At 35.3% G+C, this 21557-nt stretch overlaps 1 protein-coding gene across 2 annotated transcripts in view; it reads left to right on the top strand.

The window, feature by feature from the left end:
- LOC150105815 (FGFR1 oncogene partner 2 homolog) overlaps positions 1-21557 on the top strand; it is an 85523-nt gene that overhangs the window by 10411 nt on the left and 53555 nt on the right. For both annotated transcript variants that reach the window (XR_016548456.1, XM_090394357.1), the window contains exon 2: positions 13839-13986. Coding sequence is in view for 1 of the 2 variants with exons in the window: in XM_090394357.1 (XP_090250483.1) it covers positions 13852-13986 (135 nt within the window). In the remaining variant the exon portion in view is untranslated. The remainder of the gene's footprint in view (positions 1-13838; positions 13987-21557) is intronic.

The following is a 21557-nucleotide window of genomic DNA, read 5'->3' as shown; positions in this document are numbered from 1 at the left end:
TTTTTAAAGATAGGAGGCACAATTGCTTTTTTCCATTCTATTGGGGGGATACCAGTTGAGTAAATTTTAGTTAAAAATAATAAGTCTTTCTTTGAATCTTGTTCCTGCATATTTATATAGTTCTGAACCTAGCTTATCTTCTCCAGGTGATTTTCCATTTCTTGTTTCTTTCAGGTTGATTTCTAATTCTTCTTTAGTTATTTCCTTTTCATTTTCGTTAATTGTTTGCCAGTTGTCTTTTTTAAAATATTTGTCTGTCCACAGTTCTGTGTACTAATTTAGAAATTCTTCTAATTTCAATTCAGTGTTTAATTTTATGTTTTCTTTGGTATCTGCATTTGTTTCAAAATCTTGTATACATTGGGTCTTATTTTATATAAATCATGTTCTAAATTAGAAATGAAAGGTGAAGAGTTTATAATTATTAGTAGTAGTACGGCCAACTCCAAGGAGTCCTTAGACTCATCGAGGGAGGCCCTAACATCATGTCAAGAACAACTATTCAACATTCACACAGTATCTATCATACTTCACCTTGAATCATTTACAGTCATGGTACCCACAACTGACTCTGGCAGCTTATTCATCTCATTCACCACTCTCCAAGTAAAAAACCTAGCTCTAACACCCTTGCTAACCACACTCGTGCCCAGCTTCCATGGATGGCCCCTAGTCCTCCCGCCACCACCACCAGTCCTATTCTCAAAAATATCTACTGAATTAATGTTATAGAAACCTTTCAGTAATTTGAATGTCTCAATCATATCACCCCTTTTCTGCCTATCAACCAATTTTTGCAACCCACAAATCTTCAACCTGTTCTCATAAGGTTCATTCCATAGACCTGCTATCATCTTGGTCACTCGTGTCTGGATCCTCTCCACCTCCTCCTCATCAAGAAGAAACCCTGGTGCCCAAATTTGAGCACAGTAGTCTAGGTGGGGTCTTATCAAGGCTCGATACAGAGAAACAATAACCTGTTTGTCTCTGCTCGTCAAAGTATTTTTCAGCAATGAAGTGATTTGATGAGCTGATTTAGCCACTTTTGCGATGTGCCCCCTAAACTTCAACTCCCTATCCACCAACACTCCCAAATCCTTAGCCTCGTCAATATCCTGGAGTACATTTCACCAATGTGGTATACTACTGCTAATCTTTTAACCCCAAAATGTATAACTTTACATTTTGCCACATTAAATTGACATCCATTCTCCTTGGCCCAGCCCTCCAAACTATCCAAATCATCTTGTAAAATTTCAACACCCTGTGCATTCACTATTGCTCTACCCAACTTTGCATCATCAGCAAACAAATGAACAGTTCCTCTCAGATCCTTTCCTGTATCGTTAATGAACAAATTAAATAGTAGTGGTCCAAGAATAGAACCCTGTGGCACACCACTAGTCACAGGCCATCTTTTGGACTCTACTCCTGAATAAACCACTCTCTGATATCTCTCCATCCACCACCCTCCTATCCATCTCATCAACCCTATATCCATCCCTATATGCTGCAGTTTACTGATTAGAATTTCATGTGGTATCCTGTCAAAGGCCTTAGCAAGGTCCAGTAGGATCACTGTAAATACCCATTACCCTTATCCAGTTCAGCTGTCACTGTGTTATAAAACATGAGCAAGTTACTGAGGCATGATCTACCCTTCCAAAAACGATGCTGTCCCCCATACAGTATCCCATTTTCATCTATCCATTCCTGTATTCTCCTCTTAACTATTTTCTCCAAGACCTTGAAAATGATTCCTGATATGCTGATTGGTCGGTAATTTACAACAGCAGTCTTGGAACTTCATTTATGCAGTGGAACTATTTTCCCCTCTTTTCACCCCCCTTGGGACTAACCCAGACCCGAGACTCAAATTAATGAATAAATAATGAATTAATTAAAACATACATAGAGTTGAGGAGAATAAAAGCACATCCATGGAAGTTGTATCCCCTTGGGACTAACCCAGACCCGAGACTCAAATTAATGAATAAATAATGAATTAATTAAAACATACATAGAGTTGAGGAGAATAAAAGCACATCCATGGAAGTTGTATCCCCTTGGGACTAACCCAGACCCTGAGACTCAAATTAATGAATAAATAATGAATTAATTAAAACATACATAGAGTTGAGGAGAATAAAAGCACATCCATGGAAATTGTATAAGGGAGGGAATAAGAAGCAAGTAGGAGGTTTTTTTGCGTGGATAGTGGTGAGCCAATAAATGCATTGTTTGAAAGTATAGTAAATATGAAAAAGTGGTTTTGTGAAAATGTTGCTTAATATATATATGGGTTTTAAAATGAAATATTATTATTATCCCAACACCCCATGGATGTAAAGACTCATCTAGGATGTCCTTTTGTCATACACACCCAGCTCATCATACTACACCTTAAACACACTCAAATTCTCTGCAGCCACCACACTCTCAGGCAAGGCATTCCAATCATTCACAATTCTGCAGGGCAAAAAATCCTGCTTCTCACTCACCTGCTCACATCCTCCTTATACAGCTTCCAGGGATGCCCTCTGGTTCTCCCATTGTTTTCTGTAAAACCTCTCCAGCATTGATCCTATAACAACCCTTTATTAAATTGTAGGTCTCTCTCATATTGCCCCTCTTCCTCCTATCCACTTGACTCTGTAAATTTCATTTTCTCAACCTTTCCTCTTATTTGACATTTCAGAGATCACAACTCTGCATTGACCTTACTACCTTTAGTAAGTTGCTTCTGGACCTCCTTCCAACATCTCTTCATCCTTTTGAAAACCAGGTTATAAACCAGTGGAATTATGTATTTTGATCAAACTCAAATGGCAATGATACAGAGCTATTTACTTTGATCCATGTTGCAAATTTGGTTAGTTCATTGAAGGTATCATGCATGGTAGTGATAAGTGAATCCTTCTCCCCATTCTTTGTAATATTTGTGTTCATTATTCTTTATCATCTCTATCCAGGCAAAGGAATGGCAATAGTAATGTCAGTAGTCTTTAGAAATGGAATAATATAATAGAAATTGTTTACTGTTACATAATTCACCAGTGTCTCAAAATATAATAAAAGTTTGAGACATTGACTATTACTGATTTTATCTTATCTAATGAAGTGATTGTGAATAGAGATTTGAAGTTCCAAGGACACATTGCAAAGGTTGTAAAGACATCTTGGAGAATTGCTGCATTATTAAGAAGGACGTTGACTATGAGAGAAATGTGTGGTGGTGGTCCCATTGTATAAAGCTTTGATCAGACCATATCTGCTTAGATCTGGTCACTGGAATTTGAAGGGGGATGAAGTAACCTTGAAGAGGGTTCAGAGATGGATAACGAAAATGATATCTGGACTGTACAATGTTGATTGACGATAGACACGAAGGCATGCAGACTTCAGAGTTTGGTGGATAGACTCATCTAGGATGTCCTTTTGTCATACACACACAGCCCATCATACCACACCTTAAACACACTCAAATTATCTACAGGCACCACACTCTCAGGCAAGGTATTCCAATTATTATTATTATTATTATTATTATTATTATTACGGGCAACTCCAGGGAGTCATTAGACTCATCGAGGGAGGCCCCAAATCATTTTCATCACAACTATTCGACATTCATACAGTATCTATCATACCTCGCCTTAAACTCATTCACTGTCACAGCATCCACCACAGACTCAGGGAGCGCATTCCACTCATTCACTACTCTAAAAGTAAAGAACCCAGCTCTAACACCTTTACTAACCACACTTTTGCCCAGTTTCCATGGATGTCCCCTAGTCCTCCCACAACCAGCCCTGTTCTCAAAAATATCTTCTGAATTAATTTTATAGAAACCCTTCAGTAATTTGAATGTCTCAATCATATCTCCCCTCCTCCGCCTATCAACCAATTTTTGCAACCCACAAATCCTCAACCTGTTCTCATACGGTTCATTCCACAGACCTGCTATCATCTTGGTCACTCGCCTCTGGATCCTCTCCACCTCCTCCCCATCAAGAAGAAACCTAGGTGACCAAATCTGAGCACAGTAGTCGAGATGAGGTCTTATCAAGGCTCGATACAGAGGAACAATAACCTGCTTGTCTCTGCTTGTCAACGTATTCTTCAGCAACCAAGTGATTTGATGAGCTGATTTGGCCACTTTTGCAATGTGTCCCCTAAATTTCAATTCCTTATCCACCAACACTCCTAAATCTCGTGCCTTATCAATTTCCTGGAGCACGGTTCCACCAATGCAGTAAACTGCCTCCCATCTTTTCACCCCAAAATGCATAACCTTACATTTTGCCACATTAAATTGACATCCATTCTCCCTAGCCCAGACCTCCAATCTATCCAAATCATCCTGCAAAATTTTGACGTCATCTGCATTCACTATTGCCCTACCCAACTTCGCATCATCCGCAAACAAATGAACTGTTCCTCTCAGATCCTTTCTGATTTTGTAGATTGCATCTTCTCAACCTTTTCTCATATTCAACACATTCCAGAGATCAGAAACTACCTTAGTCAGTGCTCCCTTCCAACAATTTCTTCATCCTTTTGAAACCAGGTGACCAAACCTGCACACACTAATCCATGTGTGGCCTAATCAGAGCCTTATGCAATGGAACAAGAATCTCTTCACTTTTACAAGTCCATGTCCTCCACATCATTCCCAGAATTTATAGTGTTGTCCTTACAATTTTGACAATGTGTCCTCCTAAATTTTAGATCCTTATCCACTATCATCCCAAGATCTCTTATTTCTCCACCTCCAACAATATATCCCCACTAAGTGTAAATTTAACATTCCATCTTTGTTTCCCAAATTTTAAAACCTTCCATTTTGCAACATTGAACTGGCATCCCCCACACCCATGGCTCTTCATTCAATCTATTCAAGTCTTGTAAGGCCAAAACACCTGCTCTGCTTTTCATAGTTTACCCCAACTTTGCATCATCTGAAACAGCTGAATGTCCCCATTCAAATCTTTGCCAATATCATTACATATAGGTTAAACAGCAATGGCCCTAAAATAGACTCCTGAAGTACATCACTAGTGACTTTCTTCTTCTGGGATATTGCTCCCCTATACACAACTAACTGATACCTATCAGATAGCCAATCTCCAATCCAGTGCACTAATCTGATATCCAACCCCACCTTTGCAAAATCTAAATACAGTAAAACCCCGAAGTTACGTGGTAGGTGGGACCAACAAAAAGTGCGCAAGTCGAATTCGCGTAACTCTGGGTATAATTTGCATGTAATTTATATATACAAACATATACAATTGGGACCAAAGGTTTACAAACACACCTATATTTTTTAAGAAATATAATCATAATTGTAGTTTTTCGTACATAAAAAAAGAAAGTTATTTCGATGTCGATGGTTTCATAAAATCCAATAGATTCGTCTGACGGCATAATGTCTTTTTCTTGTCATGCAAAATTTCTTCATAGCAAGCTAATGATTTTTTTATTCCTTGCCTTGTGGCTACAATTCGTTCCTCGTTAGAATCTATGTTCTCCAAAATCTGTAAACCTTTCTTTTATGATTGTTCTTACTGTGGATTCCTGTAGATCGATCTTCTTTACTAGCTCACAAATTTTCATTCCACCTTCAAAATCCTTAATAATGTTGAGTTTTGTTTCCAAAGTCAATGTTTTTCTTTTCTTGCTAGCAGTAGAAGAATCGGACTTGCTTCTTTTGGATGACATTATTATTTTTTATGGGATAAAATTTTTATCAAGAACATATCGTGTATGAATGGAGATCGTGCGAAACATGTCAGTGCTTGTTCACAGCATGTGCGACACTGGTGAATGTGACCAGTGCCTGAAAGATACGACTAGTGGTAAGGTGTGAAGCGGGACGGGAATACGTATGTTCAAGAAACCGCGTAACTCCGGATTAGCGTAAGTCGGGGTATGACTGTAAACTACTGTGAATCTCTCTCATCTGTCCCAATGAATCCATCACCTTATTGCAGTAAGTAGATTACTAAAGCATGATCTCCCTTTAGCAAATCCATGCTGTCCATCACTGATAATACCATTGTTGTCAACCCAATTTTGGATCCTGGTTCTCACTAGTCTTACCACCCCTTTTTAACCACAACATCTGACGCACAGATAGACCTATAATTTGATGCTTGAGGTCTATCACATCCCTTATGAAGCTACACAATCTTTCCCTCCTTCCACTCCTTTGAAACTTGACACAGTGCAAGACTCATATTAAACAAATATGTCAAGGCAGTGCCAACTCCCTGCTACATTCCTTCAAAATATGTGATGATATATTATCAAGTCCCATAGTCTTATTAACATTAAGTTCGCTTAATTTCCCCATATACCTCTTGCTCACTTAGTTACTCTCCTCCTCATCAACTGTTTTCACACTCTCCATGATGTCATATTCACAAGAATGAAAGACCTTTATGAAACTGCTCATTAAGTATCTCAACTATATCCTCCACAACAGTTGTTCTTATACCATTTTCTCTTATCAGTGTCATCCTTCCATTCTTTTTTTTATTGTTGGCTACATATCGAGAGAACTCCCTAGGATTCTTTTTGACTTCATTAGCTAACTGCTGTTCATACTTTACTTTTTCTATCCTTACCAACCAAGTCACCCTTGTTGCCTGTGCTTTGTAATCCTCGTGGAGTTTATTATTACCACTCCTCTTATGCTGCCTCCATAATGCCTTTTCCTCTGTATCTCATGTTTAATCTCTTCATTCATCCATTTCACACCTACCTTATTTATTATTCTGACCCTTGGAATACATTTAGATAGTTCTTGAATACCCCTCCCCCAAGCTGCATTGATCTCCTATCTAGCTAACTCCTCATTCCATGCTATACCTGAAAACTGTTTCCTGAAAAAATTAATGCCAGCAGCACACACACACATCCAGGATTCCCAGTTGCTTCCCTCCAAGTACAAACTGAGCTCAGGTTTGCTTAACTTCAGTGATCAGACAACAACTGTTTCCTTCAAACCAATCTGGCTGCTGATATGTTTAGACTGATTTATTTGACAGAAAAAGAGTGAATCGTATGAGGAATAACTAATTGGATAGTATGCAATTTAAGCAGTGAGAGAGAGAGAGAGAGGGGTGTTAGTGAATTTGATTTTAGATTTGATTCAGTCCTCACAGTATATAGTTATGAAGTATCAACAATCACTACTTGGACTGATCATGAGGTAATGACTTGGAAGTTTCCAAGCAGTCAAAAAGATATATCAGAGGTGTATATTCAGGGTATGCACACCAATGGAATAGCAATATCATTGATATTATATTTTTGCATTTATTTCTGTTAAAGATTTCCTTAATTGTTTCCTGGCCTCACGACTTCCTTAACTGTTTCTTAAAATTAACAATATACTAATGCTTCACGAAGAGGACACTTTTTGATGCATAAACATTGCATCATATTTGCATTAATAGTCTGGCTGTGCAGTCACAAATACAGACTCCTTTGAACGGATGACCCACTCTGCCATCTGAATAGTAGTACAGATGGCAGAGTGGTTTTAAACCATTAGCTTTCTAGTGGTTTTAAACCACTCAGAAGGCAAGGCAGGGTGTGCACTGAGACAATAGCACCCAGAAATCGGTGGCTGTGATTGGACTGTGTCAACCAATCCATTTGAACTTTATTTGTCACGAATTGCTGTTTTTTGCTTTATGCTTTTTCATATTTAAAATTATATTAATTGATAATTTAAAGTATTCAAAGTTATCCTACAATTAATTGCATTGGACTAATCAAAATGAACACTGATGCATTATGCACTCTAAAACTTTTATATATCAATAAAAATACGATCAAACTAACGAATTTTGTAGCTCGTGTTGCATATGCCATGACAGCACACCCAACCTAAATGTGCACACAATGCCACTGATTATATAAACAGTTAAAATAGGTGTTGCTGTGGAAACTCTAGTCATCTGTCAGAACTGATGATTTCAGAGAACTTTTTTTAATCACTGTTTAATTCACAGTGTAAAACACTAATAAGAAAATAATGCATATATTTACTTAGCTGCTGATATTTTGTTTTCTACCCTACATCTTCAGAGCCTCGGAAAACAAGAGAAATGCATTTGACACCATTGTTATGGCAATTCAGGACTAGCAGACCATGCCTTGGATGGATACTCCTTCACACAGTATTAGATAGATGGAATAAAACAAAAGTGATACACAGAAGTCATAAGTCAGAGAAGACTGTTTTTGGAATCAGCAGCAGCAAAAGCTTTAATACATTCCTCAAACCTAAACAAGTATGGATGTATCAGTTTTACCAAAAATCTGGGAGACAGTCATTTTAAGATCAAATTAATACTTTATTTAAATTAAGGGGATATTAAATCTCACATTGTTTTAAAACAATGTGGGATTTAATATCCCCTTAATTTAAATAATGTTTATATTGCCGAAGTGAAGCTTATTAGCTCTTTATATTTAAGTAAATTAATACTTGTTTACTTTTCCTTGTATCTAACAATAGATGATGCTAATCAGGTCTTAGTTTTATTTTAAGAATTTTAAGCCCACTATTATTCGTTGCTTTTTGCATTCTGTGACAAACTGTTTGTGCTCTGTAGATTCTGGTTAGAAATACAGTGAAATATCAGCAACTGAAGTAAATAAATACATTTGTTTTCTAAGGAAAAGTGGTTAAGAAAGCATGGAAATTGGTTAGGATATATTGCACATAGGCAGTGTACAGCTGTACACTGCCTATGTGCAATATATGGAGCATCTGATAAACAAGGTAGGAATGAAATGAGTGAGCAGTGAAATTAGGCGAGCAGTATGGGAAAAGTTATGGAGTGGATCTAAATCATTCTAGTATCATTCACACAGGTATGAATTATTATGAGTATCTCCATGAAGTCAGAAACCCATCGCTGTAGATTTGCACTAACTTTTATGCACATAATACACTGGTGTCCAAAACCTAAAAATGAACATTATTTCTGAAGATTACATCCATATTCAGATGAATCAGCTTGTAGCAATTTATATAACTGCCAATTTCAAGTAGAAATCGGGTATATTCAGGGCCAAACTGATGCACAGGTGCATGAGGCTAGCTGGGACACTGAAAAATTAGGGCCAATTTAAGGGTTTCAAACAATGAGATTTAAAATTGAGGAATTAAAATCGAACATAAAAAATGATGATTGGTTTCTGTTAAATTTCCTATATCACTATAATATATAGTTCAGAAAAAGGGTGAAGAATTCATTTCTGTGGATGACACCGCCACACCATATACATGAGCAATGGAGATACGTCTGAAGACTGAAGATATTAATCAAATCGAGTGGCCAACATGCTTCCCAGATTTCAATCTATAGAACATGTTTGGGACACAATAGGGAGATGCATTACTGCTCGGGATACTCTTCTAGAAACAAGGCCTTGTTCTGAAGGAGGAGTGAGGCTCCTGAATCACTTGGTGCTAAGCATGGTACGACAGAGAACTGCATTGTAGTTTGGGGTAGACATATTCTGTACTGAAATGCCCGTGTATAGTTTTCTGTAAGCACTGTATATATTAATTCCTTAACTATGTCCTTAGTTAAAAATATTTGTAACTTTGGCCAAAAACATATTGCAATTTAATTTGTATGAAATTTATAGCACATTTTTTGTGTAATATAATGCATTAGTATGCTGGAAATAAATTTGTCTACATTTGGCTGTAGTCATGAAAATCTTTTCATGTATAGGTAAAAATGTAATTTCTCCTTAGCTTTTAGACACCAGCATACCTATTAGCCCTCTCCTTAAAGAGCTTGATCCCTAGTAAACCCATGTGACCAAATTTTTGCACAGTAGTCAAGATGCATAGCCTTATAAATAGGAATGATAACAATCCCTGTATCTCTACTTGTTAGTGTGTTTTACAACTTCCAAGTGATCCTTTGTTATTTTGCCAACTTTTGCAGTATGCAAGGGCCTGTGGGCAGGGGGGGATGCATCTTACCTGGGCACGGTTTGAAAAAGCCCCCCCCCAGTAGCCATAAAAGCAATGACTAATGGAGAAAGTAAGGAACTCCCAAAAGAAACTTTGTACTATTTTTTAACTTTAATTTTGCGGTAAAAAGTACAAGTTATATTCGAGTAAATACAGTAGTATTACTAAATAGTTTAGGGAAATAACAACGTATACTAGGATATACATTAAAATAACTTTTTAATATAAATCCAATATTTTGGCAACATCACGTTGCCATTTTCAACAGGAACTTGTGAGCAAGACACGTGCATGCAGGCACAGCAAACAGTAAATGAGGATGAAGCAGAAAGCTATACTTTCTCCTAAAGTCCTATTGGTGGCCCCTGTTGGGCAATGTTGGTATTCTTGGGCAATTGGGCTGAGGTCTTCTGATGTAGGTTTCCCAAATTTGAGGCAGTCTCATGCAGCCAAATTTGTTGAGGTTTGGATTGTTTCTTAGGGCTGAGGCTGATTCCATGAAAAGCCTTTTGTACTCGTATTTACTACGGTGAATGATTGTGGCTTTCTTCCACCGTATTCTATGGCGGGTATCCAGAGCATGGTCTGCAAGACCAGAGTGGCTGTATTGGTGGAACTGGATGTAGTCCTTGTGTTCTGTAATTCTGATATTGGCTGTCCTGCCTGTTTGGCCAAAGTAGGACAGCTTACAGCTGCAAGGGACCTGGTATACACCAGGTAGGTCTGGGGGGGGGGGAGAGTCACCAACGTCTAAGTCTTTCCACTAGAATTAAATACAGTAGTAATCTTTTCAACCTGCAGTGCATAATCTTACAATTTGCAACGTTAAATTGGTAACCATTATCCTTCTCCCACAATGCAAATTTATATAAATCATCCTGTAGGATATCTACATCACATTTATCAACTACTGCCCTCCACCATTTTGCATCATGAGCAAACAACTGAATATTTCTTCCTTAAATAATTTTCTATACATCATTAATATACAAATTAAAGGGTAGTGGTCTTAGTACAAGGCCTGAGGTACTCCACTAGTCACTCTCATTCTCCTAGATTCCACTCCATCATCTACTCTCTGGTATCTGCCTGTCCCCCCCCCCCATTCATGCCACTGACTTCATTGCCAGAACTTATGTAATGTTTTTTGAGCCCACCAATCAGAGGTTTGTTAATTAACCTATAGTATGGGCAATGTAGTATTACATCAAACGTTTTTGCAAAGTCCAGCAATATCATGGTATAACCATAAATATTATAATTTATAATATTTTGCAATATTTTATAATATTTTGGTATAAATAATTTTGCATCGCCGAATTGAAGCCTTTGGCTCTTCATATATTTAGTAATGGTATAACCATTTTCTTTATCTTATTCTACTGTCACTCTATTATAAAAGGTGAATAAATTATTAATGCAGGACCTACCTTTTACAAAGTTATTGTTGCCCACTATATTAGCTGGCCTGGTTGGCCGAGTGGTTAGTGTATCTGTTCTCCAACCAAAAGGCTGCAGGTTAGAATCCTGCCATGGATGTTTGTGATTGTCTGTGAAATTACAGACAATCACAAACGTAGTGTGTGGCAGATGGCATTGGTGTAGTTGTGGTTCGTTGTAGTTGGTGGTGGAGACAGAGTTGTAGAGTAGGTGCCCTCCCTCGATGAGCCTTTGGACTCCCTGGAGGTGCCACGTAATAATAATAATATTTCTATCCAACTACTGCAGGATTTTACTATCTTTAACCAACTTTTCCAGTACTTTTATCACCACTCCAGAGATATTAATTGGTCTGTAATTTGCTACTTCTGTTTTGGAGCTGTCTTTATGTAATAGAATTATCTTACCTTCCTTCCATTCTCCTGGAACCTTGCCGGAACTGAGACTGCACATGGCGCAAAACTGAAGAAACTTTTTAAGTAATGATAAATTTTTAGCTTAGATGGATGGCAGGATTCTCATTTTAATGTTAATAAAGGCAGAGTATTGCATTCTTGAAAGTGAAGAAGTGAAGGCTGTGTTACTATATTGTTTACTCTGTGCTGCAGGAGTTAAATAAAATTTAGAATCTCTGAAGTCTAAGGGGTCTGAAGTTCAAACACACATTTTACAAGAGTTGAAGACTGCACAGCACATTGCTGCTATGATTAGGATACCAGCAAGTGGAGAGATGGTTTCAACACTGTACAAAGTTGTTAGCACTTTCATTCAAATGGCAAGGGAGGAAACCCATCCTGAATGGGAAGGGAATGGAGGAGATTATTGGTTAAGCAGTGGTTCCCAAACTGTGCACCACAATACCTTGGGACACCACAGCAATTCAGTGTTGTAGGGTATTTTAAATTTTCTAGAATTTTATTTAAATTTTAACTAAGTAGTTTGGGCCTAACTTCTTAATAAATAGAACTGTTAGATATTTCTTTTGGCCTAAGGGTTCTGTGAACATTTTAAACGTAGCCCATTATTTTAAGGAAAATGATATATTGCATAGATTTTCTTCCTGTGATTTACACTTCAATCAATTAAGACGGTTTTCGAATAAAACAGCATAGGAAATACAGTTAATAGTATATGGTAAGTAGAAGCATGCTACATAACATTGATACAGTCCATATCTAGCCTAAGGGCAGTTTTCTATTTGGGTATTATAATAAAGGCAAAGTATTGTCTTTATCTAGAAGCATATTAATTATAGTGCTGTAATATCAGGCTGCCTTATGTCAAAGGTACTGTTGAGTAACTTTCTTATTGCCTATCTAAACTGGGAAAAATTAATTATATATTGTTGTCTCCTGAATATTATGATGATAATCTTGAAGCACATAGTTCTCTGGTTGAACTAGCATTTTTTGTTTAAATTGAAAAATAACTTATTGGTATCAAGCATTGATATATTTGAATGTTTGTATTTATATATTTCCACTGTAATTTTAGTGCTTTTGATTTATTGAAGTTTACCATGTTATTAAATACTTATAATTAAAAAAATTAATCTTTTTAAATAGAAATTAATTTAAGATTAAAAAAATTAACAAAGTTTAAGCACATTTTCAACTTAATCATATTAAGTTAAAAATGTGCTTAAATTTTGATTAAAAAAAAAAAAAAACTAAATAATTCAGCCAGCTTTCAAATCCAATGGAAATAATAGCTACCTTTTTTCATAGCAATTTAAAATATCAGCATTTTGGTTTTGCATTTTTACCATTAAAAAAAATCTGCAATTACTTTAAAATAAAAGCATTATGATAGCCAAATATTTCAGGATGAAAAATGCCAGTAGCTATACATAATTACTTGTGTAATTATGTATGATCCAGTAGTTTTTTTTTTCTTCTCATTATAGAGTTCAATGTACTTGCTGCTATTTTTGTACTCAACTGGTATAACTAGTTTCTACCAATAGGGACTAAACATGTGGATATATTACTTTTCAGACACTTACTGTAAGAAAGTTTGGTTTTCACAGGGGTATGCTTATATTAATGAGTCCTTTTGCTGTACATTTTATTGTATAGTTATTTTTTGAACTTTTTTTTTTTTTTAGTATTAGTGATTTTATTGACCTGATGTATTTTGTGGATTTTTTTTTACTGTACTAATTTGTTCTGAATTTGTTCTAATTTATTTTTTAAAAGTAATTTTTTTTCCTTCCTTCTGTATTTTCAAGAAAGATACTTAAAGATATTTTGAATCCAATTTAAAGCATTGAAAATTTGAATAATAGTAATTCAGAAATATTCAGTTTGTTTGTTTTTATGTTTTAAAATCTGAAAGTGTTTATTTTCTGTTTTCATTTCTTAACTGAATGTTGTTACTTTAGGACAAATAGTACAATGTCAGTGACTGTACAACAAATACTTAGTGATGCAAAAAGACTGGTAACACGTTTACGAGAACATGATAACTCAGCAGAAAATCTGGTGTCTCAGGCACAAAATTTGCATAGAAGCATGGAAGCCATTCGGCAGGTATGATTTGCGCTTTATTACCTGATTGACAACTTCTTTAATATTTGATATCAATCTCACATAAGATTTCACTATGTAGCATGTTAATGCCATGTGTGGGTAAGCAGATCACAACTACTTGAAAGTTGTTTTCCTCCAGATTGTAAAGTATATTACACTTGACAAAACATTTTATTTTGTTGAATATTTTATCAAAATTTAAGTAAACAAAGTTTGTACATGAGGTATCTTCATGACTAGACTATTTGTGTATGTAGATGCATTGACTTCATGCAAGTTGTCTTAATATCCTGTAATGCAAAAACATTATGGACATTCTTTATGTATATAAGTAGACTAGTTATGAAGATACTCGCATACAAATTTGTTTACTTAGCAATTTAAATGAGAATATGATTTCTTGTAAAGTATAATAGCCACTACATATGTATCTAATTATTGGAAGTATTTGATAAACTGAATTAAAATTTGTGTGTGTATATATAACTCATATCGGCTGTCAAAATTTGTTGTCCAGTTAATTACTGTTTACAGTAATAAGTGCCCATCTGTAAACAGCATTCATGATGGTAGACTTAATTGACCCCATTTTGTTAAGAAATTTTATTCAGCTTCAGGACTTGGGGCAATTTAGAAATAACTTATTTAGGCCACAAAATTGGAATCGAAAACCCAGATATCTAAAATCCAATTAGTCACCTAGAAGGATCTTTTTTTACTGAAAATAAAATAACCTGCATCCCAGGATCAAATTCACTTTTGAAATAGAAACTGAGCAAAACATTATCTTTTCTTGACATTCCTTATAAAATGTGAATTAAACAATTCTTTCACCACTTCTGTCTACCACAAAACTTTCTCTAGGCACTACATCCAGCGGACATGAGCTCTCCATCCCTTGTAGAAATACAGTATTATTAAATTGTTTTTCAAGAGTCCAGATAATCTGTCAGCATCATCTTTTCAACAGGAAATTGCCATTACAAAGAAGACATTTTTTCAAAACTACTTCTAAAGTTCATGTCTCAATCTCACTGATGGATTTTCTATGCCAAAAGTATTGGAAATAGTCATTAATATATATATGTTAATGACTATTTATATATGACTATTAATAAAATATAAAATTTGTGTATGTGTGAGAGAGAGCTTTGCCAGTACAATTTTTAAGGCAATAATTGGTATAGGAGTTTATTCAGAGATGTTACTAGTTTCATCTTAATTGTATAACACTTCTTCAGGTGTAAGAAAGGAACTAACAGAAACACTAAAAAAAAAAAATAGCATGGACAACAAATATAGAATTAGTAGAATTCTCATGATTTCAATTATGTGTGAACGTTTATCCATTGTCGTGCATGCTTCACAGCAGGTAGAATTATATTGAACAAAGAGATTAGGAAGAAACTTGCCATATCTCCATGAGGGTACTTATCAGGAATTTGGTAATGATAAATTTTTCTACCTTCACTAAAAATTGTACTTAAGTAGCTGAAATATTTATTCTATACATTTTTCATTGAGAATATAGTTGTTGTTTTTCAAACTCCTGCTTGAAAAAAAAGTTGCATTCTCAGTAAATTATACTTGGCTAGAAATTATGTTCTTGTTTAATCTTTTACCTAAGTGTAAGCAGACAAAGTTTGCATGCAGAGTATCTTCACAACAAAGCTCAAAGGTAGAAACTGCTTGGGGTAGTAGCCCTTTCCATAATGCATAGCATATACACATCTGAAAGAAAGTATATATACTACTTTGCATTATGGGATACTGAGGCTGTTGATATGAAGCAAACACACTTTTTATATGCGAGTACTTAGTTGTGAAGATACTTCATGTGCAAACTTTATTTGTTTACACTTGGGTAAAGGAATAACCAAGAATATAATTTTCTTGGCAAGTATAATTTACTTTGCAGAAAGGAAATTTTTTTCCACTTTGTTATATTCTCAGAGAAAATCTGCAATAAAAGAGCAGTAGTTTTTGCCTTTTTATTGCTGATTTTTTTATATCAGACTTGATATACTGATGGAAGTTTTTTCAATTGGCTATGCTAGCAACTATATATTTGGTTTAATCCTTTATCCAAGTGTAAACAAACAAGGTTTGCACCTGAAGTATTTTCAGGACTGAGGCAACTCATGGTAAAGGTGGTATAAGTTCTGATCTCTTGCCTTAGTATCCTATAATGCAAAGCACATCTCCTTGCAGACCTGTATACTGCTAAGCATTAAGAGAAGGGTCACTATCCAGACCGGTTTCGACCTTTATTGAGGTCTCGTCAGTGGGAGCCAGAACCCAGAGAAATCCAGATATCACCACCTCTGGGTCTGGCTCCCACTGATGAGACTCAATAAAGGTCAAAACAGGTCTAGGTAGTGACCCTTCCCTTAATGCTTAATGCATGTCTGCAAGGAGATGTGCTTTGCATTATGGGATACTAAGGCAAGATCAGAACTTATACCACCTTTATCATGAATTGCCTCAGTTAAATACTTCAGGTGCAAACCTTGTTTGCTTACACTTGGATAAAGAATTAAACCAAATATATAATTGAAAACTTGATATACTGGTTATTCACTTTATTTACTTCTGAATACATCTAGTCGATTTATTTAGAAGTATATCATTTGCATAGAGTACAGAGCTGAGTCAGATATTTCCAATTTTGATGTTACTTTTATAACAAGATTTATGGTTCAACCTACTATTTTTGAGTTAATTAACTTTAGAATTTAATTTTACATTTCAATTTTCAATATCAGATCATTTTTAGGAGTATATGCATATACACACTTCACAAAGGCTACCATGGCACTGCTGTAAGCAATATGTCTGTAAATGTCCATGATCTGTCTAGCTTGATATTTGTTCTGAAACATATAATTACATTAGTCCTATTCAGAGAACTACAGCTTATTGTAGGAGTTTGCATAAAAAGTCCTATTGTCTTATTATAATGCCTCAGGAAACAGTCTTATTTCACTAGGTATATATCTTTTTTTGTTCTCATCTGAAGTCTTAATTTACCTAGTCCTGTGTATGTGGGTATAGGATTTTGTGCCATCTTAATGGAAGGGTAAGGAGAGGGAAAAACGGAGCTGCTTCTTGACTTTAGCTTGATGTTGCCCTGTGGTCAAGTTAATGATGGCCTTCTCAACAAAGTTATGGCTGGAGGATTAACCTAAAGTTGACATTGTTGTTCTATGGTACTCTAGTCCATCTGGAGGAGTATGCTGTTGTGGAGGCTAGGGAGCACACTATACTTACACTAATGTAAGTATAGTGTGCCTTTCTAGTCAATCCTGTAGAACATCTCCAGAGCATGATCTGAAGGACCCATTTTCTCATGCTGTATAAATGAATATGGCATTTGTGTATCTCCTTTTTGATTTTCACTGTCCATCTGTGTATAGTAGATTGCATGTAGCATCCATTTATTTGACCTTTATATAAAGGTCAAATAATCTAAGGATCCCTTCTCCACTTGTACATCCAAGAGTATACAAGTGGAGAAGGGATCCTTGTAAGTAATAAGCTGGTGTTTCATTTTTATAGGAGGTTTAAAGGTAGCTTCATATTTATTTTCATAAATTTCTTCTTATACTTTATGATAACCTTTTATATAGAGTATAGATGTAGCCTTGCTGTAATTGTCGTTATTCTGATAGGTTTTGTTTTCACTGAGAATTTTTCTATTATCTTTTCTTATTATACTGTTTTTCACACTGGTTGATTGTTAAAATTTAATTTTGTTTTGAGATCAAACTTAAGGACAGTACAAGGATCTGTATTTAATGTTTCTCTATTATTTGTTGTAAAGTAAAAATCTGGCCCAGAGAGCTCCTATTTTGCCCAACTTGTTCTTCCTCATTGAATGCATTGATAGTAAGGGATGATTTGTGATACAGCTTGATGAAAGGTGAGTTACTGTTTGTGAACTGTATTTGCATATATGTTGTATGTTCAGATGGCTGAGGAAACAGCTAAAAAGCTTGGCTGCTGTAGGACTGGGCCAGTTGTGATCATAGCTATATCTTTTGGTTTTAGAATAAGTTTCTAATGTCAGCTATTTGAATGTTTTCATATAGGAGTTAGTGATGGAAGAGAGTGGTGAACCATACCTTCTTTTTGAAAGTAGCCTGAATGGAGTATGTGGGCAAAGAGGGCCATAATGGTGCAGAAATTTCTTCTGTTGTAGAATCTAATCTGACATCTTTGTTAGGCTCACATGATTTCCAAAATGTAGCTTACAATACCGTAATGTCAAGTAGCTTTTGTGAAGTGTATGTGTATATTTCTGAGGATAACATTTATATAAAGGTCAAAACATTACATGTAATTTTACTGTTATTTAACTCAAAAACAGTACTCTGTTCCATAAATCTATTATGATGAGTACTGCTGATCATTTAATTTCATTGAAAGGAAGGATTAATGCCACTTTATTACATAACATGATCCATAGATATGATAATTAACAGTGAAGTGTGTATTCTCTTCTTACATGTGATTTTATACCAAGCCATCTTTCTTACTTCCTTTCTCTCTAAGAGATGATGCCTAATGTAAGTATAGGCTGCATTTCTCAGTATAATATCAATTTTTACCATATAATTGTAGAGTTTGAACAGTTTCCTCTCTTGCCATTTTTTCATGTCTTTTCCAAATATATAAAACTTAAGAACAGTGCCAGGATTTGTATTTAAGGTTTCTGTTATTTGTTGTAAAGTAAAAATCTGGCCTTGAGAGCTCCTGCTTTGCCTGAACCCAACTTTTTCACAACTCTTTCACAACTTTTCTTAGTCTCTTCTCAAGTGTGTTTGCATATATCTTACGTAGAATAGTCAGTAAGGAAATTCTTCTGTAATTCTCATATTCAGTTTTCTTTCCCTTTTTATAGATAAGTACTATGCAAGCTTAACTCCATTGATCTGGATTTCAATTTGCTTCTCGTGCCTTCTGAATTATGCAGTACAGCAATTGTAAATCTCTTTATACCTTCACATTTGAGCTTTTCTTGTTGAATATCATCTCTAGCTGTTTTCCAAGTTTCAAGTTTCTGATGTTTTTTATACCTAACGTTGTAGTAATTGCAGTCCCTTATGTTTTCTACCACTTTTGTATCACTAACAGTTTTTAAAAAATTGCTCCAGACATCTAGAATGTCTTTATCACGTCTGTCACATTTATCATCTGAATCTTTTTGCAGTATTTTACTCCATTTCTAAACTTTTCCAATAGCTTCAAGAACATTTTCTTACTTTTATTGATTGGAGAGTGGTGAATGAGTGGAATACTGGAGTCTGTTGTGAGTGCAATGACTGTGAATGAATTCAAAGCAAATTATGATAGATATTGTGCAAATGCTGGATAGTGCTTAGGATTTTGGCCTCCCTCAATAAGTAAGGACTCCATGGAGTTACCCACATAATAATAACAACAACATTGATGGTTTCAGTCTTCGATTTTGCTGATGGTTTGTTTGTTCCAGTAGCTGATTTTTGTCTACACTAAAGCTTGAAATGGTTGCAAATTTTCCACCCATTTAGAACAATTTTAGGGTCAAATGTAGAAAGCTTGTATCACTCCCAACTTCAGTAATGTTTTTGCTCCTTTTCTAGAATTATTGGCAAGGGAGGAAAGAGAAAAGAAAAAGCTAATCTCCTGCATTATTTTTCTCCAGTTCTTGCATGGATGATATCAGTAAATATCATCTTACCATTCCAAACTTACCTACCTGATATTCTGCCAGAAAGTAGTCACAAATATCTTGTCCAGTGTAGCTTGATTACCAGACCAGACAAGATACTTCTCAGTAGTTCTAAAGATTTACAATCAAAAACTGTTTCCTGTTTTGTGTTATCTGTGTTTTTTTTTTTAAATACTCTCCCATTCTGCTGCTTTTTTTTCCTGAATAGCAGTGTATAAAAATTCAGTGGAGTTCCTCAGTTTAGTAATTATCTCGCATTCATCCTCTTCTTAAAAAGGCAACAAATCTTTAACATTCAATTTGCTCCAGTTGCTCTTATTTCAGTTTTCTTTCTAAAGTAATGATTACAGATTCATTAATAATGTATTAATATTCATCTGCTAAAAGTGGAAATCTCTCAACTAATAAATGCTTACTAGTATGGATACCACTGCAGTCAATCAATAAGGGATCTTCTTAAGTCATCCAACCTTGAATAAATTCCATGGGAAAGCTTGAAGATTTCTTCAAGTCAGCTTCCATCTTATGTGACCAGTTGGGTTTGCCTAATTTCTCTTAGACTCATTACATACAACGGGGAATGGATTTTCATCTTCACTTTGTACTTAATGCTGGAATAATACAGTGCTCTGTTTTTTGCATCAGCAGGCTTCTCTAGTTGACCAAATCCAGTCTGCAGGTTGCTGATCATAGTTCATTGCATTCATCTTTTCTATTTTACAAATTTTGCAATACACAAATTATCAGACTTGTAGAGTATCGGATTCTGATTTCAAGACTAAGGGAGTTCTTTCATGCTTTGCTATTTGTTACAAAAAGAATTTCCTTAATCTATCCAAATCCTTAAATATCCTTAAAACATCCAAATTTCTGAACAAGATTAGATTTCTCTTTTTCTTGGAATAATTTAATTTTATTTCAATTTCTATTCCAAGAAAGATTAATTTATAATCTTTCTTGGTGTAAATAAATATATGCTAAGAAAGATTGTAAATTAGATACTAAGGGTATCTCCACATCAGCATAGCAATGAAGTAGAAAAACTGAATAACTATTGGTGTGCACAAACCACAAATTCATTCTACCACTGAATGCTTTTTTTGCATTTATAGATGATGTCCATAAGATCTCCCTAAAATGCTCTGTTAGATACAGCAGCAGTTAGAATGATTAATGACCTATATCTTTGCAATTCACTACTCTTACTTTCATATAATGGTCGGTTTCTGCTGCTGATATGAATTTATAGATGATGTTCTTGCATTTATAGATGATGTCCATAAGATCTCCCTAAAATGCTTTGTTAGATGCAGCATCAGTTAACATATTAAAACTTGTTAAAACATATAGTGACTATTCAGCATTTCTTCATAGTTCAACTCCAAACAGACAACAGATTTTTAATTTTCTTTCTTTTCATGTATTCTCTCTCTCTCTCTCTCTGTATTGCTTTTCTTTAGAATGACATCCTTTATGTATTTCTTCTCCTCAAAGTTCTCTAACACCTTTTTATTCCTCAAAGTGAATAGGTAGAGCTCTTTTAACCAACTAACATCTGAAAATGTTATAGCAACATCCAACTAAATGTCTTCCTGTCAACTTCTACATTACACTACCTCATAACCAGTGCCACTATTTTTCTCTTTCATGTCTATGTTATGTGGACTTAATTCCCTTGCTATCATCAGCAGCACTCCTCCTTGCCCTTTTTATTCTTGCAAAAAATACTGTATCATTCCATTTCTATTCCCATTATAATATCATCTTCCCTGTTTTGCTACCCCCAGGGGGGGTGTAGTAAAACGGGGAAATTCCAGTTAAGAAAGGTATATGTGAAACTATAAGGCAGGTGATTGTG

The sequence above is a fragment of the Typopeltis vanoorti genome, chromosome 6, assembly GCF_054136105.1.
Source record: "Typopeltis vanoorti isolate ZY-2024b chromosome 6, IOZ_Tvanoo_1.0, whole genome shotgun sequence".
Classification (NCBI taxonomy): Eukaryota; Metazoa; Arthropoda; class Arachnida; order Uropygi; family Thelyphonidae; genus Typopeltis; species Typopeltis vanoorti.
The sequence above is the reverse complement of the archived record's forward strand: the minus strand, read 5'-3'. Positions and strand labels throughout refer to the sequence as shown.